Source organism: Gallus gallus, chromosome 28 (genome assembly GCF_016699485.2).
Source record: "Gallus gallus isolate bGalGal1 chromosome 28, bGalGal1.mat.broiler.GRCg7b, whole genome shotgun sequence".
NCBI classification, from domain to species: domain Eukaryota; kingdom Metazoa; phylum Chordata; class Aves; order Galliformes; family Phasianidae; genus Gallus; species Gallus gallus.
The window spans coordinates 5,156,328-5,176,163 of NC_052559.1; the positions used below are offsets into that span (position 1 = coordinate 5,156,328).

The 19,836-nt window shown below is 48.1% G+C and overlaps 1 protein-coding gene across 26 annotated transcripts in view; it reads left to right on the forward strand.

Moving 5' to 3' along the window:
* PTPRS (protein tyrosine phosphatase, receptor type S) overlaps window positions 1-19,836 on the forward strand; it is a 125,036-nt gene that overhangs the window by 98,135 nt on the left and 7,065 nt on the right. For 15 of the 26 annotated variants that reach the window (XM_040653492.2, XM_040653495.2, NM_001389360.2 and 12 more), the window contains 13 exons: window positions 288-385; window positions 883-1,136; window positions 1,531-1,624; window positions 1,848-2,063; window positions 3,469-3,626; window positions 4,292-4,303; window positions 6,027-6,139; window positions 8,510-8,557; window positions 12,381-12,478; window positions 14,896-15,019; window positions 17,599-17,774; window positions 18,328-18,447; window positions 18,576-18,730. In XM_040653492.2, the coding sequence (XP_040509426.1) occupies window positions 288-385; window positions 883-1,136; window positions 1,531-1,624; window positions 1,848-2,063; window positions 3,469-3,626; window positions 4,292-4,303; window positions 6,027-6,139; window positions 8,510-8,557; window positions 12,381-12,478; window positions 14,896-15,019; window positions 17,599-17,774; window positions 18,328-18,447; window positions 18,576-18,730 (1,666 nt within the window). The remainder of the gene's footprint in view (window positions 1-287; window positions 386-882; window positions 1,137-1,530; window positions 1,625-1,847; window positions 2,064-3,468; window positions 3,627-4,291; window positions 4,304-6,026; window positions 6,140-8,509; window positions 8,558-12,380; window positions 12,479-14,895; window positions 15,020-17,598; window positions 17,775-18,327; window positions 18,448-18,575; window positions 18,731-19,836) is intronic. The other 11 variants (NM_205407.2, XM_046904549.1, XM_046904558.1 and 8 more) reach the window with 3 other exon arrangements.

Below are 19,836 nucleotides of genomic sequence, written 5' to 3' on the forward strand. Positions count from 1 at the left end.
TGTGCACTGAGCACGGACAGGGTGAGGGGCAGAGCCACGCACCCTCCCTCACCCTCTCCGGGGTTAGGCATGGGGACAGGGAGCATTAGGAAGTGGACCTTGGCAAAACTCAAGCAAAGTGTGAAGGAGGGAGCAAGCCCTTCCCTTCCTGCAGCAGCAGCCTGACCCTGACTGGCAGACCCTTTTGCCAGTGTCTGACATTGTCTTCCTTCTGTTTCTTGCTCTTCCTTTCCTCTGCTGCCTTTTCTTCTCCTTTCTCCCCTTCTTCCTCACTTTTCTCTCAGCAGTTTTACCCAAAAACTTCAAGGTGAAGATGGTGACAAAGACATCTGTCCTTCTGAGCTGGGAGTTTCCTGAGAATTACAACTCTCCCACTCCATACAAGGCAAGTAGAAAGCAAGAGTCAGAATTGTGTTTCTTCTCCATTTCTGGGGAGTCTTGCCCGTTCATCTGAAGAACAGATTATAAGAGCCAGAAATTCTGGATCTGGTTCTCAGATATGGGCAAATAATGGTTAATCTCTAAATCAAGCAGGTGTGCTGACAATCAGCCTGTGGGGTTGCACTCTTACCTCTGTTACAAAACCTTTGCCTCTCTAGGCAAGTTACCACACTCTTCCCATTTTCAGATAAAAAGTTTTCTTTGCAGTGAAGTTATAACGCCTTGTCCCTTGTCTGCCTTGTGCCTGGAGACAGTACAGCCCTTGAGACAGACAGCTCCCCACTCAATGGCTCCTGTGCCTGTGTTTGCACCAGCTCTGGTTGGAGCAGGGCACAGTCAAGTGGCCCATGTTCTCTGCAAACCAAAGCAAAGGAGTCTGGTTGTCTAGGCCATATCAGCCTTGCTTATGGTACATCTTTGCTGCCTCTTCTCCCTGCACAGATCCAGTACAATGGTCTGAATGTTGATGTGGATGGCCGCACCACCAAGAAACTCATCACCAACTTGAAGCCCCACACATTCTACAACTTTGTTCTCATGAATCGGGGCAATAGCATGGGTGGCCTGCAGCAGAATGTCGCTGCCTGGACCGCTGCTAACATGTTATCTAGGAAGCCAGAGGTGACCCACAAGCCTGATGCTGATGGCAACGTGGTGGTGATTCTCCCTGATGTGAAGAGCTCTGTGGCTGTCCAGTAGGTTTCTGGTAAACTACAGACTTGGTGTACTCAGTTCATGTTGCAGGGTGTCAGCACTGATGGCTGGAGTCCATAGCACAAACCTATAAGGACTGCAACAGAGGGTGTGTTCCTTGTGTGTTCAAACATTGCCTGAGTCTTGTCTTGTGGAGCTGCTTCTTGGGGCTCCCGTGTTGCCTCAGGAATGCAAAGGGAGGCTTGTTATATAGGGCTGTCACTGAATCCAGAAACAGCAATAACAAGTGTGGTAAATTAAAGATAAGGGGTTTACTGGGTTGAGCCACCAGGAGTGAGTGGGCAAACCTAGCTTTCCTCTGTCAGTGTGTGCACTCTCCTGTCACTCCCAAGATGAGATTCAGGCCTATTTCTTCCAATTATTCTTAACTCTTAGAGCTTACTACATTGTGGTGGTGCCTCTAAGGAAGTCCCGTGGAGGACAGTTCCTGAACCCCTTGGGCAGTCCTGAAGAGATGGACCTGGAGGAGGTGAGTATGGCTGATACTGCAGCCAGCTGTAAGGGAGAGAGCAAAGAATGTTACGGATGTTATGGTGACCGGAGATCCTGGGAAGGGTGGGTTTTGGGGCATGCCTGTGTTCCCAGTAGCTAAAATGAGACTAGTTGGGGTGCCATGGTTTGGCTCTCCCCCCTTCCTGTTGCCTGAAGGTGCTGAAGGCATCAGTACTCACAGTGTTCTTTGCTTCCTCCAGCTCATTCAGGACATTGCCAGGCTCCGACGCCGAAGTTTGCGTCACTCCCGTCAGCTGGACTTCCCCAAGCCCTACATTGCTGCCCGTTTTCGTTCCCTCCCCAACCACTTCGTCCTGGGCGATATGAAACACTACGACAACTTTGAGAACAGAGCCCTGGAGCCAGGGCAGAGATACGTCATCTTCATCCTGGCAGTGCTCCAGGAACCTGAGGCAGTAAGTGTTGCCTTGCCCTCTTCAGATGCTTGTGACCCTGCTGTCCCCATTATCAACCAGAGACAGCAGCTGCAGGAGCAGCTCTCTTGTGAGCTGCCAGCAGGTCTTCTGCCCCCTGGCATCCTCTGTAACTTGCTTCCACCAAGTTAGAGATTTAGGGTTTTTTCTGTAGCAAAAGACTTCCAGTCCAGCTGTGGACTATTGGAGCTGTTTGTGCTTGTGTCTGTACCCAGCAAATGTGCTGTTCCCTGCAGACAGGCTGACAACACGAGCATCTCGTGTGCTGCATCTGCATTTTGTCAGTCTGCTTAGACAGGACTTGGTACACTTGTGGCTCCAGATTTGAGGTCAGAGTGGAGGGTACTGAACTTTCAGCAGTACACTTTGGTTCAGAGATCCTTGGGTCAAACCCCTTTACAAAACATAATTTCTTTTAAAGACTGTCCCTGTATTCCTTAGAGCAGTGACCCCAGATGTCCTGCTTTGAGACCAGCATGCCACATGTCCTGGTTATCGTTAAGCTCCCCACTGAACAGAGAGGGGAGCATTTTTTTAATGGAACACTAGATCTGCTCTCTGCTCTCTTCACCACTTCAGCACCGCAGCCTATTTCAGTGGTGTTGTGTTTGGCTTTACGCAAATAACTGTTTTAATATTTACCTGCCCTCCTCCCTCATGCACAATAGGAAGCAGTTGAACACTTTGTTGTTCTTAAATCCCCCTATGGAATTGTAGCAGGGAGCTATTTGAAATTAAGGGTTTTCAGAGGGATTTTTCAAAATAAATATTTAGTTGTGTATTTGATATTAAAGGATTAGGCTGACACGCTTGTGAATGCGTTTCTCAATCGGATTACTGCAGCTTGTGGTAGTTTCTGCTTTAGAATGAGGTTCTGCACGCTCACTCACAACAGCCTGCAATCACACCAGCTGCCTCATATGAAGCAAAATTGTAGTCTTGCTGAGAGGTGGTAGAATTTTTGAGAACCCAGAGCCTGAATCTCCTGTTCTTGTTCTGTCCCAGACCTTTCACTCAAGCCTTCACTCAAACCAAGGCCTGCCAGTTCAACTCTGTGCACTTAGGTTTTTGTAGTTTCTGTGTAAGATGGGAACCCATCTTTCCTGGGGTGGGAAGGTCATGGTGGGCAGTGCTCCTTAGCTAGGACTCTGGTGGGCTTGAACACGCCTCTTATTTTCTCAAGAGCACAGCTCCATGCAGAGGAAGCAGAGGTGACATATTACATTGAATTATTTTATGTTTAAGTCACCAGATCAGACTGTTATAAGCATTAATTTTTAATTCCTTCCCTCTTTCTCTATTATCTCTTCTATAATACTGCATGTTTTCCCATCATTTTCAGCCCCCGTTCTCTGAACTCTTTTCCATAATCTTTCATGTCTTCCAGACTTTTGCTGCTAGTCCATTCTCCGACCCTATCCAGCTGGACAACCCTGACCCACAGCCAATCATTGATGGAGAGGAAGGGCTGATCTGGGTCATTGGGCCCGTCCTGGCCGTGGTGTTCATCATCTGCATCGTTATTGCCATTCTGCTCTACAAAAAGTAAGTTATGCTTCTTACCCAGATCTGTGACAATTCTGAATGTCTCCAGTAATAACCCCTAATAGCAGTTTCCTCCTTGGTCCTAAAGTTTTTAGTTGGAGAGCAAATCCTCCCACCAGCACTAGAGAGGAGTCTTAAGGCAAAAACACTGAAGTAGTGAATAGCCTCTGGAAGTCTCTTTTCCTTGTATTTCTCAGTAGCTTATGGTGCATAGACAGGAGTAGAAGCCCATTATGAACAGACAGGTCATACTGTGCAGCAAAAGAGAGAAAGAGAGGAAGCAGAAGCTGAGCAAAATAAATCAAGAAAAGAGGCAGGATGGCAGCTCTGGCCAGTACAGCTGTGTCCTTGGGGACATTACCCATTATGGAGAGAGCAAAATTAACCCTGCTCCACCTTTCATCTGCAGAGGTGCATTTGCTTATGCACATGTGAGTATCTTTTATGTCCCAGAATGTGTGAAGCTGCTAGACACAAAAGTACTGTAGGGAGCAGGGACTCAGGTGTTCCTCATTGGTGTTCGTTAGCACTGGGGAGTGCTGGTCCCGCCTTCCACCTGTGTTACCAGGGGTAGAGCTGAGCAAACGTTTCCTAATTCTTCTGCAGTTCTTGTCTAATCTGGATGTTTGTCTTGTCTTTTCTCTACTCATTGCTTTCCTGGGCAGCAAACCAGACAGGTAAGAGCACCAGATTTGCCATTTACTAAGGCTCTTTCTCTGTGGGCTGGCTGTGTAGTAGGCAGTATTTACTGTCTCTGGTGATGGGGCTACGTTGGTACTGTTTCTCCTGCTAGGTCTTTCCTAAAGGATCACCCACCAAAGACCACATTTGAATTGGGGCAGAAAAAGCAAAGAAATGCCAGCTTTCTTCTGCTTGTCTGTCCCTAAATAAAATGGCCTTTCTCAAGCTAAGCAGCAGTGACAGTAAGCAACTCATAAAGCCGTGGGTTAATGGAGCAGGGAAACGTGCATTTCTGTTGTAGTCAGAGGTGAAAGTGGGTTTTCTTTATGTCTGAGTGTCCCATACAGGCTTCTCCAAGCCACTGGCATCCTAGGAACAGAATCTCACTAGCTGAGCTGTCCTCACCATATTGTAAAAGCAGTTCTTGCCCCATCAGCCAGGGACTTCTAACAATTTGCTTCTAACTGCAGAATGAGACTATTTCAAACCATTTTCAAGGCTGGGAGAGCTTTCATTGAAGTTAATGGATGAGTTTAGCCAATGAACTACTTTACAGCAATTTCAGAACTGCAGCAAAAATAAACTACTCCTAAACTGCAAAGTGGTGTAATTCCAGAATGCTGCCCCATGCAGTGCTGGCAGGGCTCATGCCACTTCTTCTAGCTATTAATGATGTTAAGAGACAGCTAACAGTGCACTGAGCAAGCTCCTCTCTGCTTAAGCAATTACCATTATTGTTGTGGGCATATTATGGGAGGCATCTGTACAATCCGAGCAGGAGAGGTGAGGAGCTTTACAGCCATCTTGTGAGAGGGGTTAGACAATATTTGCAAGCCCTGGGGTGTGGGTACATGTTCTCTACTCATTCAAGAAGTTCTCCTTCCAGCTGCTTGTCACTGTTCCCTTATTAGAGGTTATCACGTCTTCAGATCAGCACTGGGCTTTGATTCCAAATTCTTTTCAAGGAGAATGAGCCAGGTCAGCAAGGACTTTTAAACTGCCTCAGCTAACCTAGCGCATTTTAAGCAGAATAGATTTTGAAGCACTTTCATGTGCAGCTCAGCTGGCATGTCAGAGCGGGCTTCAGCTTCTGGCAAGGAGGTGAGACAGATCTCAGCAGGCACAGCTGTGATGGGAGAGGATGTGTCTATGCTGGTTCTGAACCCAGATTTTTAGGGTTCTATGGATTAAAAAAGGTTGAAAACCACTGCCCTGGCTTTTCTGTCTGCACCAAGGCAATAAGAACTCCTAAGTAAGCCACCAGAGAAACAGCAGTACTTTATGTCCAAGGTCGTGGCCAGGAGATTCTGTACTTTTCCAAATGATTGTTGGCTCTGGTTCTCTCAGGCTGAGAGTGGCTTGGCCAGAATTGGAACATTTCCACTTGCAGAGCTCTGCAGAGTTGAGTGGAGGTTTGTCTGTGTAGGGGGGCCGTGCTGTGGGTTCACAGTGCCTCAGCTGCTCCTTGTTGCCTCTCTGTATTTCTGCTACATGAAGGGGGAACTTCCAGACTTGCATGTAAGCTGCTGATCTGTTGTAAAACCCATCAAATGCTGCAATGATAAAACATTCCAAACCTCAACCCTTTTCTGATGCATTCTGTGTAACTTATATCCTTGTTCAGGGCATGGCTGTAGCTGAGCCTGATTTCTGGGGTAGCTGAAAAGACCAAGAGGTCTGTAAGCTAAGCTGCTTTGTCTTTTTAAATTGTTTTTTAAGCAAACGGAAAGATTCAGAGCCACGGACAAAATGCCTCCTGAACAATGCTGAAATCACCCCTCACCACCCCAAGGACCCTGTGGAAATGAGGCGCATCAACTTCCAGACTCCAGGTAACCAGCTGCAAACTGACTTCTCTCACTGGGAAGGCAGAAGCAGAGCCCTTTCCCCAGCCCCTTCCTGCCACGCTGCTGTGGTGCTGCCTTTGAGACCTAGCGCTAACCTAGCATGGAGCCAGGGAGCCTCAAGACTTGCCTATGCTAAGCGAGACTGATGAAATAAACCTTTTCTGGGAAACCAGGAGGGCCTTGCAGACTCTACCTAGCAATTGCAAGGCAGGAAGCAAAGCTTTCCTGGCTACCTAGCTAAAGAAATTGGTACATTCTGGGCAAAGTACACAGCTGCAAGTGTAGCTATGCCAAGCTTGCGTGCCCACCAGCACTGCCATGCAGCCTTGTGCTGGGAAACCCTGGGGTGGGAGAGACAAAGCATGGCAGGACCGTGTGCTTCAGCCACATCTGTAACTGGTGCTTCTTCTATACACACCAGAAAAGTCCCACTAGGAGCCAGGTCTGCCCCATGGGTTGTGAGGACAGAGAAAGACTGCTGGTTGCTTCATGCAGGAGAGGCAGCATCTCTTCATTTAGCATACAGCTGTTAAGCTGGCATGTAACTATGCTATGTCCCGGCAGAGAGGCCAGTGCACCCTCCTTTCTGTGCACCCATGTCCCCATGTACATGCATGTCTAAGCTGCCTGCATAGCACTTCTGCAATCTACCGCTGACACAGCCCAGCACAGGCACATCCTCGTACATGGACACATGGTGATGCTGAGCAGTGCCTGTGCACTGGTATGCACCTCCGCTTCTGGTGCTTGAGGATTTGGAAAAGAAATTGTTGTGCTTCTGGGGGGGGCTGGCTGTAGTTTTCAATTTGTTTGTATTGTTTTGCTGTTTTGTGCTTGTTAGTAATGTTTCTACAGCTCTTGTTTCCCCATCCCAGTCCTGTCCTTAGCATTGTCTAAGTTTTCATAGGGCAAGGCTGACAAGCCAATAGGCATTTGGAGAGCAGGGAGCCACGAAGACGGCACTGAACTGAGGGGTTTGTATTAAAAAGTTTGGAGCAGCATGTTGGTATCTATCCAAGTTTAGGAAAGATTGAGTCAGCTGAAGGATGGAAGCAGGTTTAATTCAGCATGCAGGGACTGAATGAAGAGCAGCTGGACCCCTAAATCAGCTCTTACTCAGTGGTGCTCTTGCAGGAGAGTCTGAAGGTATTTGGGATCTGCAGCAGGAGAACTTGGAAAACTTCAGAATCCTGCTGTCCCAGCTGCCATTTGCATAAACAACAGTAAGTTTGTATAAGCTGCTGCTTTTGAGAGTCTCCAGCTGCAGCTCGGCAGCAGTTTGCATTTGTCTGGGCTCTGTGGTTTATGCTGGGTGCAGACAAGAGATTGGCCTGTGGGTGCTCCGAGCGGTGGTTGGAGACTCAGGAGGGAGCTGCACTGACTGAAACTGATGCTGGGATAAATGCAAAGATAAAAGATCCAGCTTAGCCTGGATGCTAAGAGGCAGGTGGGAGTGTTGCTTCATGTGTTTACCGAGTATTTCTCCCTGTCGTGTTTACCGAGTATTTCTCCCTGTCCTCGCAGGACTGCAGTCAGCTGAGGAAGAGGTACTTCCTAGCTTCAGTTAAGGTGCTCAACAGATGAATGGGTCTGTTGCTAGTTAGGTCACGCTTACCCTGAATTCTTGATCTAAGAGGCTTGTAAAAGGCAGCAGAGGCATGATGCAAGGCTGCTGTTAGGACTCAGCTAGACAGAAGTCTGTAGACCTCAAAAAGGGTGCCAGGTTTTCTCCTATGAAGCTTTAAAAGGATACTGCCAACTTTTCTTTGTAACGTTATCCAGCCTGAGTGTGCTGGCTGTTCTCCTCTGCTGCTGTTTGTAAGGCCATGGAATGTTTGAAAGGATCTGGCATAGCTGATCACCTGCCTCCCACACTGATAGCTGTTGGGCAAAATGGGAACGAACAGAAATTCTGATCTCAGTGTGCTGGCAATGATGGGCAGATGGTGGTGCAGTTCTCAGGTGGAAGGCTCTGTAAGGGCTGCTGGAATTAGAGCTATCTGAATGAAGTCTATTGTGGTTTATAGGTGGCTGTGGGCTCTTCTCCAGAGGGTTTCCAAGGTTGAGGGGTCTCTGTTCTGTCCCCAGCAGCATAGTGGAGGGGGAAGGTGGGGATGGGAGTGGGCACGAACAGTTCAGAGAGAGAGAGAGAGAGAGAGAGAGAGGAAAGGGCAGCACAGCAGCACAAATCTTAAAAAAGCCTGTCCTTGCCTTATTAGCACAAAAAGTAACTTTCTTTTCCTCTTTAGATTTATGTTGTTTTGTTTTGTTCTGTTTTTTTTTTTTTGCTTTAGCATGAAATTTTTCAAAAAGTGTATATTTTATTTATTTTTATTTTTTTACTGTTTTCTGCAGATTCTGGTCTGAGCAGCCCTCTCAGTGACCCTGAGTTTGACTTTGAAAGTTAGTTCCTGTGTGTTTTCGTTCCTGTTGGTTTCATTTTTTCCCCCATAATTATTTTTTCCTCTTCTGTCGCTTTCCTTTCCAGTTCTGTTTTGTTCCTGTTACTTTTTATTTTTGCTGAATTCTCTGTATTCCTGCAGTGTCTGCCCATCTCATCCCTTTTCTGTGCCATCTGTTTGTCTGAACAGCGCTTCCAGTTTTACAGTATCAAATACCAGGCCTTTTGCACAACATGGGCAGTAGCAGCAGCGTAAGGATAGAGCCCCCAGCAGCAGTGTGGGACACTGTCTGTCCTTCTGTGTCTCTCTGAGGATAAGAATGTGTGTTTCAGGGCTCCCTTTTCTCCCCGTTGTCAATAATGTTCCATTTCTGAAGCTTGGCTACGTGTCCCTCGTACTTATTCCTGGACAGAAAGCGATCTTTTGTGCACCAGCATGTGAGCCCTGTATGTGTGTGTGCCTGTGGTTTTGTGTTCATTGCTTCATAACATGGGGAAGGAGGAAATGAGCTGCAGCTGATGATCCCCGCTCTCTTTGGGAAGAGCCACGTGGGCACTGTTCCGTGTTGATGGGGAAAGGGCCTTTGTCCATCTGTGGCAGGTGCCTGTTCCTTGGCAGCGACTTGTTCCAGCAGCACAAAGACCAAAGGCTTCTCCATGGCCCTCCACAGCCCGTGGGTTCGTGCTGTGCCATCCAGCCTCAGTCACTGTGCAGGGAGAGATGGGCTCTGGCCCAGGGAACAGATGTTAGAGTGACGTTTCTGGTGAGTTGGCTGGTGCACAGAGAATCAAGTCTTTTGTGATAAGATTAGAGAGATTCAAGTGATTGAAATGTTAGATGAGAGCCGCTCTGAAAGACTTCATCCCCATTAGAAGCAAAGATCCTGGCTTTGCTGAGTGGTAGGGGCTTTTTTTTGTGCTGGGCAGGGAAATAGATGGATAGATGGGAGGTTTTATTTGACTAATGTGAAGAATCGCAGATGCTGCTGGTGGTCCGGGAGGTGAGACCTGGGACAGTCCTCAAAATAGCTTAATCCAAACACCACTCTCATTGTTTCTGAATCCTCCAACCTGTACTGTCTCAGTGCACCTGCCACCTCCTCTCAGCCCCTTCATTGGAACACATGAAGGCTTTGTGTGTCCTTTCAGCCCACACCAGGGCTCCCTCTGCCACCCCCCATAGCCAGGGGGCAGTGAGCAGGGGAACCTGGGAGCCACATCCTTCTTGGCTAAGGAGAGTCGTTAATTAAAGCAGGCAAAGGAGCTTCAGCTGAGACCAGCTGATACTGCTGGGAAGTGCTGCTCCTGGCTCATTTAATATCAAACTCCACCTCAGCCTTGATGGGAACTCCAGTGTGCTTGGTGTTTTGGCCAGGGAAGTGCTTACCACTGCAAAGGTTTCCAGTTTTGTTTTATTATTAAGAGCCCCAGAAATTAATCCTACCAGGAGATTCCTGTCCTTAACAGCAGCAAAACTAGATAAGCTCCCACATGCTCTCAGCCAGAGCTGTTGCGGTGGTGGGAAGTGGGCACAGGGTGGTCCCTGGTAAAGAGACAGAGCTGATTTTTGGGCACTGGGCACCCTGACCACATCTCATGAGGGTATTCTAAGGAAACTTGTGCAGTGCCTTTGGAGGGGATGTGACTTCTCTTTGCAGATGGGTGCAGTGGGCCTTTCCCAGGCAGCACCGTGCTTGGAGGAAATGATGCTTACATCTCTGCAATTTCAGAGCCAAAGAGCATCTGATGGATTTTTTTCTTGCTTGCTTGTTTCTACCAGGCTTTCTGGTTGTTCGGTGTTTTGTTGTTTTTTTTCCTTTTAATGTTAAGTGTTCATTGTTTGGAATTTCATCTACACTACTGTGTTTCTAACCACACCTCAGCAAACAACCCCTGGGTTTGTCAGCAGTAGGGTGCTGGCAGCAGGGCCAGAGCGAGTTGCCATGAGCTGTTCTGATCAGGGCTTGGCTTTGCTGTAATGCTGCAGCTCCAGGTGTGTTTGCTGTCCTCTTCAGCCTTTCCGTTCAGAGGCAGAAAGACAGGAGCTGGGCAAAACGTATAGGGGTTGGAACTGGATGATCTTTCAGGTCCCTTCCAACTCAGCCATTGTAGGATTCTTCTGGATGCCCCCTGTCTGCACCTGGTGTGGAGCAGGTGGAAAGCAAAGGTGGAATCCTTTGGGTGAAAGGGGCCAGAGGAGCTGGAAACTCATCCGCTGTGAGCTGGAGGTGCGTTCTGCCTGCTAGCCAGTGGAACAGCATGGAGCCAATACAGCCTTAGGAGGTATTTTAGTGGGTTTTTTGGTCTGTTCTCCCCACACAGCCTTTCCATTTTCAGGTAAACTTCCTCATGCTGAAAAGAGACATCTAGAGAGCTCAGAAAAGAACACTGGAGTGGTGGCTGTGAGCCTCACTCTGGCAGACGTGTCCTGTCCCCAGGCCTGGGGGAGGCAGTGTCCCTCCAGGGCTCACTGTAAAACTGAGGATGTCATGCTTGCTTTGCCATCTCTGTGCTGAGATTTTGGAGTATCTGACCATGCTGCTGCCACTGCCGCTGCTTTGTCACACACCCAACACCCACGGGGCTCGAAATTCTCCCTGGCTTCCATCTCTTCTCCACTCCTTCCCACACGGGGACTGCCCAAGGCCTTGCCATGTGCTGCTGCCCTTGCTGACCACATTTGTAGCAGGATGAGCTGGCAGGCAGCACAGGAAGGCTTTGGAAAAACACGATCCAATGCAGATGAGCAAAGCATGGAGAGCTTTTCCAACCTGATTTGTAGTGTTGTTATTCAAGATCATGAGATGAGAAGGGTCCCTGCTCCTTCCAGAGCTCCAGCTGCCCTTCTGGGTGCACCATAGGCACAGCTCTGCCTTTGCTGCTCAGCCCCATCCCTGGCTGGGTGCCTTCAGCCCGCTGCAGTGTGGCCCTTACTGCCAGGAGGTCTTGAGGGACATGAGCTCTGTTCTCTGGCTCTGTCTTGGTTTGAGCACAGCTGCTGTTGCCAGGGAAGCTGGAGAATGGGGTTGTGAAGTGTCTGTCTCCCCAGTGAATTGTTTCCCATTCCCCAGACTAAGGAGGGTCACAAAGATCTTCTGCCTGTCTGCCACAGAAGGTAACAAACTCACAGCAGAGTTTGCTGGTGGGGATTTTACAGCCGACCCTTCAAATGGACCTCTGGAAGGTCCTCTGCAGTGCATGAGCAGGAAGAGGAGCCAGCATTCAGCATTTTCATAGCTGGCTGCGTTCTTGCAACAGTGAAGGTTAAGACCAGCACAGCCATGAGTTCACTGAGAAGCCCGCAGAGCCATTGTGCTGCAGACAATTCCTGAAAAGCCTCCTTTGCTTCCCCCATCTGCATCCCCTTCCCTGCCCCACATGGCCACAGTTGTCTGGATCTGTGCCCCTTCCCTTCTTTTGTGTTGGAGTTTACGGTCATGGCGAGTGCTGCACCATTTTCTGTGTAGGTTCCGCTGGCAGCATTTGCTCATTTTTAAGTCCACTATTGGAATCGCTAACACACATCTGCTCTTCAGATTTTACTTTTTGTTTTGCTCTGATTTACACATTGGAAATGGGGCCATTGTGGAAACACTCATTTTACTGTTGTTTTTTTAATTATTTCTGTGATTTTTATTTTTATTTACTTCCAAGGACACAATTTCGAGCCCTGAATTCTTCTCTTCTAACCTCCCTACTTTCATTGCAGATCTTACATTGTAATTTATTTTCTTTTCTTGTTTCTTCTTTCTTATATAACGTGTAACAGTTGTGAATTTTAGTTATTATTAAATGAGATTATTTTCCTGCTGTCTTGTCTTTTAGGTATGCTCAGCCACCCACCAATCCCTGTTTCCGAGCTGGCTGAACACACAGAGCATCTCAAAGCTAATGATAACCTGAAATTATCCCAAGAGTATGAGGTATGAGCAAGAGTGAGTGCTGTGCATGGGTTTGCAGAGTCAGGAAATCAGGCAATTCAGAGAGGCCCTCACCCAAACAAACCTAGCTTCACTTTAAGGATCTGGTCACTTGAAATAAAAAAAAAGCTATTCATATATTTAACATTAAGCACTTCCTAGGTTCAGTTCCAGATGGTGGAAGACTTCTTATCCATGAGACTTCCTTTTGCATGGAGGGGACATCTTACCCCGTTGTGCAGGGGAATGTACTTCCCGAAGTTTTAGACAGGTGGCATGGGGCGCTGTCCTTGACAATGGCTTTGTCATATTGCTGGATGTGCAGAGGATGAAGCCAAGGGATGAGATGCCTGGCTCTAGAAGCTAGGGAGACAGGCAGTGGCTCCTCCACAGCTGACATTGGCGGCAGCCACTGAAGCCAATGAGCTCTTTTTTCTCTTTGCTGCTAATGTTTGGATACTCAAATGGGCTCCTGCAGCTGAGCAGAGCCGTGGCTGCCAGACCAGCTCAAGTGGTTGTCCTGAGGCAGACTAAGGGGGGAGGAAGAGGATCACAGCCCCCATGGTACCACTGCTGCTGCTCCCTGGTTGCCAGGGGGATGGGCTGAGCTCTGTGCTCACGTCTCCTGGCAGTGCCGTGGCTGCATCAGCACTGCTTAATCCTCATACGAGTGTCCACTGCTGCTGGGTGAGCGCTGTGCAAGCTGCTTTCATTGTAGATTGAACGTGTGACTGGTTCCTGTTGTTGTTAAGAGACAAAATGCCCTGCTATTTTTAGGCTAATGACAAGTCTAGACTGCCGGTTCTGTTTGCAGGCAGCAAGTAAGGGGGATATGTTCTGAACAAAGGTCCTGGGATGTTTCTTTGGGATGTTTCTGCCCTGTCTGCCTTGCAAACAGCAGTAGGGGCGAAGCAGCCCTGCAGTCACAGCTCTGCACCCATGAGGGGCCATACAGTGCAGGAGCCCTGCTGGGATCTCTCACCCCATGCAGGGGGAGCAGCCCGTTAATGGGCTCCATCCAGTTTTCAAAGACTAATTTGCATCCTGCAGTATCCCAAGTGCCCTGGCTTTGTTCCAGAACAACCTCCTCTAGTGGTAGAGCCAGAGCTAAACAAACATCACTAATGAAATGAATGTGAGGCGAGATTAGAGGGATAGAAAGCAAACAGACACATTACAACAGTATAAATACCCATTAGTTGGAAATGCTCAGTAAGAGAAGGGACACTGTCCTCGGGTGGCTTTGTACCATGCCGTTGCCGTGGCTGCTGGAGCTGAGCTCGGGTTTGGCACAGCGAAGGCTGAGCTGGTTGAGCTCAAAGGGTTGGGAACAGGATGGTGCAGGTGGTGCGTGCAGGGCCTGGGCAGGCAGGGAGAGGGGGAGTGAAGAGCTGGGAGCAGAGCTCAGCCCGCTCCTGCCAAGCCTCCAGTTGAGGCAAGCCCCTAGGGCTCTGCAAAATGATGAAGGAATTAAGCCCTTGTTTTATTTAATTCTCTGGCTGAGGATTTAGAGGTAAACGTAATTAACCTAATTTCCATATCTGGGACAGCTGGACCTTAAAAAAAAAAAAAAAAAACCTTAAAACCTGGCATAAATCACCTGGACAGGCAGAGGGTTTTTCTCTCCAGCACATTTCATTGTTTACTCCTTCATCCCTTCTAGGACACGTTATGTTGTTCAGGCCTGTAGGCCCAGCTCCTACCCCTGACTGCCTGGGGCGATGCTCCTTTGTGGCCGCTTTCATGGTGCTTTCAGCCCCATTGCATCTGAGGGACATTGCACTGAACCCTCTCATGGAGTAGCACTCTCATGGAGCAGCCGCTATTCCCTGCTGCCTTTTTCCCCAGTGATTCACATCCTACTTGCATACGTTAAAAACCTCACCCTTGCTTGCATATCTTCCTCCCCAGGTATTAAGACAGCGTTATATTTATGCTGCCTTAATGTCTGTTTAGTTTAACCACGCACAGATTTGGCTTCTTCATCATTTCATAAATACATCCTGCTGTGATTGTCCCTGTTGTTCTCTCCCAATTGCCCACTGTTTATCGGTGGCAGTAGCTCAGGGCTGTAACCACTGCGGCGCAGCCACCACTGTGAACACAAGTATGATTCAGGGCATCTGTTTTGCAGCCTGAAACTGTACCCATGCTTTTGCCACTGCTGCATTGTGCCAGGGAAGGAATTTCCTCTGGTGCTGCTCCGTGTGCTCAGGGCAGAGGGTCATGGGACAGAGTGCGCTGAGCTTGGGCTGTTCCACAGCAAAGCTCTGCTCTGGAAGGAAGAAAATGGTGAATGCTGCATTCCTCACCTAGATCTACAGAGTCACAATCTGTCCTACATGGAGCAAGGTACTCAGAGCTTGATTTGTTCCTTTTCTCCCCTTTCACTCCTGTGTTTTCCTTCCCAACTCCTGCAGTCCATTGACCCCGGCCAGCAGTTCACCTGGGAGCACTCCAACCTGGAAGTGAACAAACCCAAAAACCGCTACGCCAACGTGATTGCCTACGATCACTCACGTGTCATCCTGCTGCCGATTGAAGGTATGACCTCTGCTCCTCCACGGTATCACCTGGCTGATGGTTCTGCTCTCTTAGCATCTCCCCAGGAGTTCAGCAAGCGAGAGGTGCATGTGTCAACCACACGTTTGTTACATTCTGATACTGGTATGTTCCCTGTAGCTGCAGTCTCTGATTTTAAAGGCTGCTTTATCAAGAAACTGCCTTCACTTTACTTAGAGATCCTTGTGATGTGCTTCTGACTAACAGGAAGAATTCAGACCACATGGTGCTTTACAGAGAGCAGGAACAGGGCAGTGGGTGGTGGTGGATGTGGAATGCATCTGTACATAAGATGAATGAGAAGCAGGCACAGGGCTAATTGCACAGATGCGTGTGTCAGCAGCACAGCAAAGATGCAGCCGCTGAGATGTACAGAGTAGAGCTTAGGTGATGCACAGCTCCTGCTGCAGTGCTGTCCCTCAGAGGGCTGAAAATAAGGAAGATGTGTTACACTGGTCGGCCATCAGTTGTTTCCCGTATCTTATGTAAGTGATGGTATAGTTAGAAAACTATACATTACATTACATTACAAAACTTTACATTAAATTTCACTCTTGACCAAATGCACACTATGATAAGAGTAGATTTTGGTGGAGAGGAGATGTGGTTTTGCAGGAGATCTGCTTTGGTTGCTGCTCTGAGATAATATTCACCTTTCATCATCTCAGGGCACGTGTGGCTGTGCAGATGGGTGTGCTGTGGGCGGCCATTCTGCATTGCCAAGAGCTGAGCATCTGAGCAGAAAGGATGTGCAAACAGCCCTGTGGTGAATGGGAAGGTTCATTCAGAAGCCCTCATAGCAAGGGAACTGCTAGAATAATCTCCCTCCCCCAAAGTATCTGGGGGACTCAGCTGGTCCTGAGATCACAAAAGGTCATGATTTGCCATAAAATGAACCAGTCTGGATTGTTCTTGTCTGCCATTACAGGATGTTAAACATTTCTCATTGTGGAGCTGGCTGTGTTTTGCTAGCTTGTTTTTCTTCTGAAGTTAATATTGCATGAGCCAAGGCAAGCCAAGTCTTTAAAAAGTTGCCTTGTCACTGAAGAGAAGAACACGAGTGTAGAACTGAAGGACACTGGGATGAGCTCTGCCCTCAAGAAAGCAGAGAGCAGGGGTGGCTGCAGGCATTGCAGGGACCAATGGTAGCGTGTCCAGAGGGTTAATGTCTGAATACCTGAGAAGTTCTGACTTGTCTTGGCTGTGCCTTATAGTGAGTACTAGAAGTTGGAAGAGGTTGGAGGAATTAGTTGCTGCTTTCTCTTTGTTTTAAATATGGATTTGTCAGGGCTGCAGATTGTCACCGTCTGCTTGGTCAGGAAGAAGTAGTGGCTTTAATTCAGTGACTTCTCAGTAACTGGGCCCTGTCATGCAGCAAAACAGTGCAGGAGCTCATGGCCACCATTTTAAATTATGGAGTGGACCCAAGGGGGGTGGAGAGGAGATTAATTCCAGAACCTCAGCCTTGATCGTGTTCACGCTGCCACTGCACAGCCGCCTTCCCCTCTGAAATTTCAGATTGGGAAGTAATGGGGGAGGGGAACCCTCCAGAAATTTAATCAAAAGCCATTTTCACCAGCAGCTGAAATTACTGAGTACCCTTGAGGACTGGCAGGCAATTCAGCGTGGATCATACGTAGCCAATAGAAGAAGCAGCGCCTATTGCTACAGCGGGATGAGGACTAGCAACCCAATTTCATATTGGTACAGCTCCCCACCCTGAGCTCCCCCTCGGGACACGAGTTAAGTGTTCTGTGCTGAGTTAATCTTAGGTTGGCAGAAACCTGCCAGCCCGGCCAACTGCTCGGCTGTAATTAGGAATGGGCCAATTTTCCAAACAGTCCAAATTGTCCGTGCCAGTCTTGGAGGCTCTCTGTAGCTGAACCTGAGTGTGTGCCAGTGTCCATTTTAACTTCAGAGCAGCTTTCTCCTGCCACATCCCAATCACTCTCTTCACTCTGGTACTACCTTCTACCACTCATAGCAAAGTCCTCAAACAAGGACGCAAGCAGGCAGCTGTATGTCAATAGCCTGTAACTCATGCAAACAGAAAAAATAAAAATGACTGCGGGCAATTTAAAGCAAGTCAAAGCCTGTAATTTCAAAGCCTTTACTGGCTGAATCCAGCCTGGTTTTATTCCTTACTTTGTCCAGCTGTAGCTGGAAATAGACTATGGACTGCACAGTGCATCAGCCAGCTGCATTCGCTACCCAGACTCTGGGCATTCTAGAACATGGGCTTCTTTTGTCCTGTTTGAGACCAGTGCAACAAGAGCCTTAAGCCAGTGCTTTTGCTCCTGTTAGCAACACCCATAAGAAGAATGTAGTTTGAGGTTTGATCTTTGGTCTCCCTTAACAACTTCTGCTAGCAGTTTTGTCTTCAAGTAATGCAGATCTCCAACTCCAGCTGGGAAGAACTTGCAAAGAGCATCCCAGCAGCCATGAAGGCTCTGGTGTTTTTGCAAGGGGATTCCCTCAGACATTATACCTGCAAAGACCACCTTGTGCTTTCAGTTCCGTCCTGCACAATCCACTGACTTGCTTTTCTTGATTTAATACAGGAATTGTGGGCAGTGATTACATCAATGCCAACTATATCGATGGCTACCGGAAGCAGAATGCCTACATTGCCACCCAGGGACCTCTGCCAGAGACATTTGGGGACTTTTGGAGGATGGTGTGGGAGCAACGTTCAGCTACTATTGTTATGATGACTAAGCTGGAGGAGAAATCACGGGTAAGATGCACAAGAGGGATGACTGGTTAGTCATAATCCTGGGGGGCTGGACAGTTGGGCTGGGGAAGGGTGAGTCTCTTTCATCTGCAGTCCACACTGATGTTAGTGGGGGATCTCTACCTTCTTTACCAGTACACTGAAAGTTCAGTGGTTCTCTCCTTTAAAAAATAAAAGGACTCGCCCTGGAAAGCTGAAGCCTTTGCAGCTCCAAGAGAAGGGGAAACTCAGTCCCATCACTTTGTAGGTCTGCCTTGGAGTTAATCTTGTGGCACATTTCACATTCACTTCTCTTGTTTAATGAGCCCCAGTAAGTTCACTCCAATCTTCAGGATCATTCCAGTCCATTGTCCTCATGATTGATGCGGTGTGTCAAAAGCCTCTGCTTAGTCAGTAGGAGCTTTTCATGCCACGTGTCTCCCTGTTGTACTCTGGAAGGAGACTTTTCTTGCACCTTCCCTCCTGTCTGTGACCTTGCCAGCTTCACCTGTGACATTAGGCACCTTTGGAGCGAGCTGCTCTGTTCCAGCATTCAGCAGTGTCTTCTGTCTTCCAGATAAAGTGTGACCAGTACTGGCCAGGTCGAGGAACAGACACCTACGGGATGATTCAAGTGACATTACTTGATACCATTGAATTGGCCACATTCTGCGTTCGAACATTCTCCCTTCATAAGGTGAGCTTTCTCCCACTCCTGTTTCTTTCCAAGAGATGGGCACATTCTCCTCCCTACCCAGCATGGGCAAAAGATACAACATTGTGCTGCTCCTGCACATGACTCTTGGTGGACTTTCATCATTGCAGAACGGCTCCAGTGAGAAGCGGGAGGTTCGCCAGTTCCAGTTCACAGCATGGCCAGACCACGGTGTACCTGAGTACCCCACCCCATTCCTGGCTTTTCTGAGACGAGTGAAAACCTGCAACCCCCCTGATGCTGGTCCAATTGTGGTGCACTGCAGGTACTGATTTCCCACACCTAACTCTTCTATGGGGCTTTCTGAAAGGAAAGTGAAATTTCAGTAGGATGTTGATTTGTGCCTGGGAGACATGTGCAGTACCCAGAAGGTAAGAGCTGTCCTGTAAAGCAGACTCCCAGTCAGCATCCGACAGCTATACTTGGGCCTTTCATGCAGTGCAGAATTTTCACTGTATTGCTCAGATCTTGTTAGCAACAGGAGCACCTTGTGCTGTACTGGCATCTGCTTTTGTGTGTAGGGATTGTTTCTTGTTACAGCAGGGAATGAGGAAGCTCAAGTGCAACCTCAGAAGCTGCTCTGCGTTGCTGAACTGGCAATTGGGAGGCAGAGGTGCCTGAGCTGTCAGAGGGATGGCTGACAGTGATTGAAAGACCTTTTCTTTTTTTTTTTTTTTTCTTGAGTGCTGCAGCCATTCTGATAATGACAAACTGACGGCCCCTCTGGGCAGGTAGCATTCCCTAATTCAATTTACAAGCCAAAGAGGAACACTTGCAGTCTTAACTTAGATAAATCCCCACGTTCCTTGGGAGGTTGTGGAGGAGCCTGCAAGTTACTCAGCACTGAGGAAAGACATCTGAATTGTACAGACTGCTGGGGAAGCTAATCCTGCCTCTCCTAGAGAATGCTATTTAAACAGTCCTTGTAAGTGGGCAACTTATCACTAACCTTGCAGATGGCAATTATAGTGCACCTCTCAGAAAATGAATAGAGAGCTGCCAGCTCCCAGTGTGCAGGAACCAGCTCCCACATCAGCTGCTAAATTCTTGCCAAAGCTCCTGTCACCTGCTTGGTTCAGGTGTTAGGCAGTCTAATTAATGGAGATCAAGGGGGCTTTGTGGGAAAAAAGCAGTGCACGGAACAGTAAAAGAAAACCCTTTATTAGCAGTGGAAGTGTGCAGACCCGCAGAACCCTGCTGATTCACAAATGCCATTACACGCAAGTTTGATGTTACCTCAGTGCACAAAAACATTTAGGAAATGAGGTGACACATGTTACTCACTGCAACATCAGTTGTTTCTCAGCTGCTGAAAGATACGAGTGCTTAAATGTGCTTTTTAAGCCCTTTGTTCAAGCCCCCTTCCTAGCA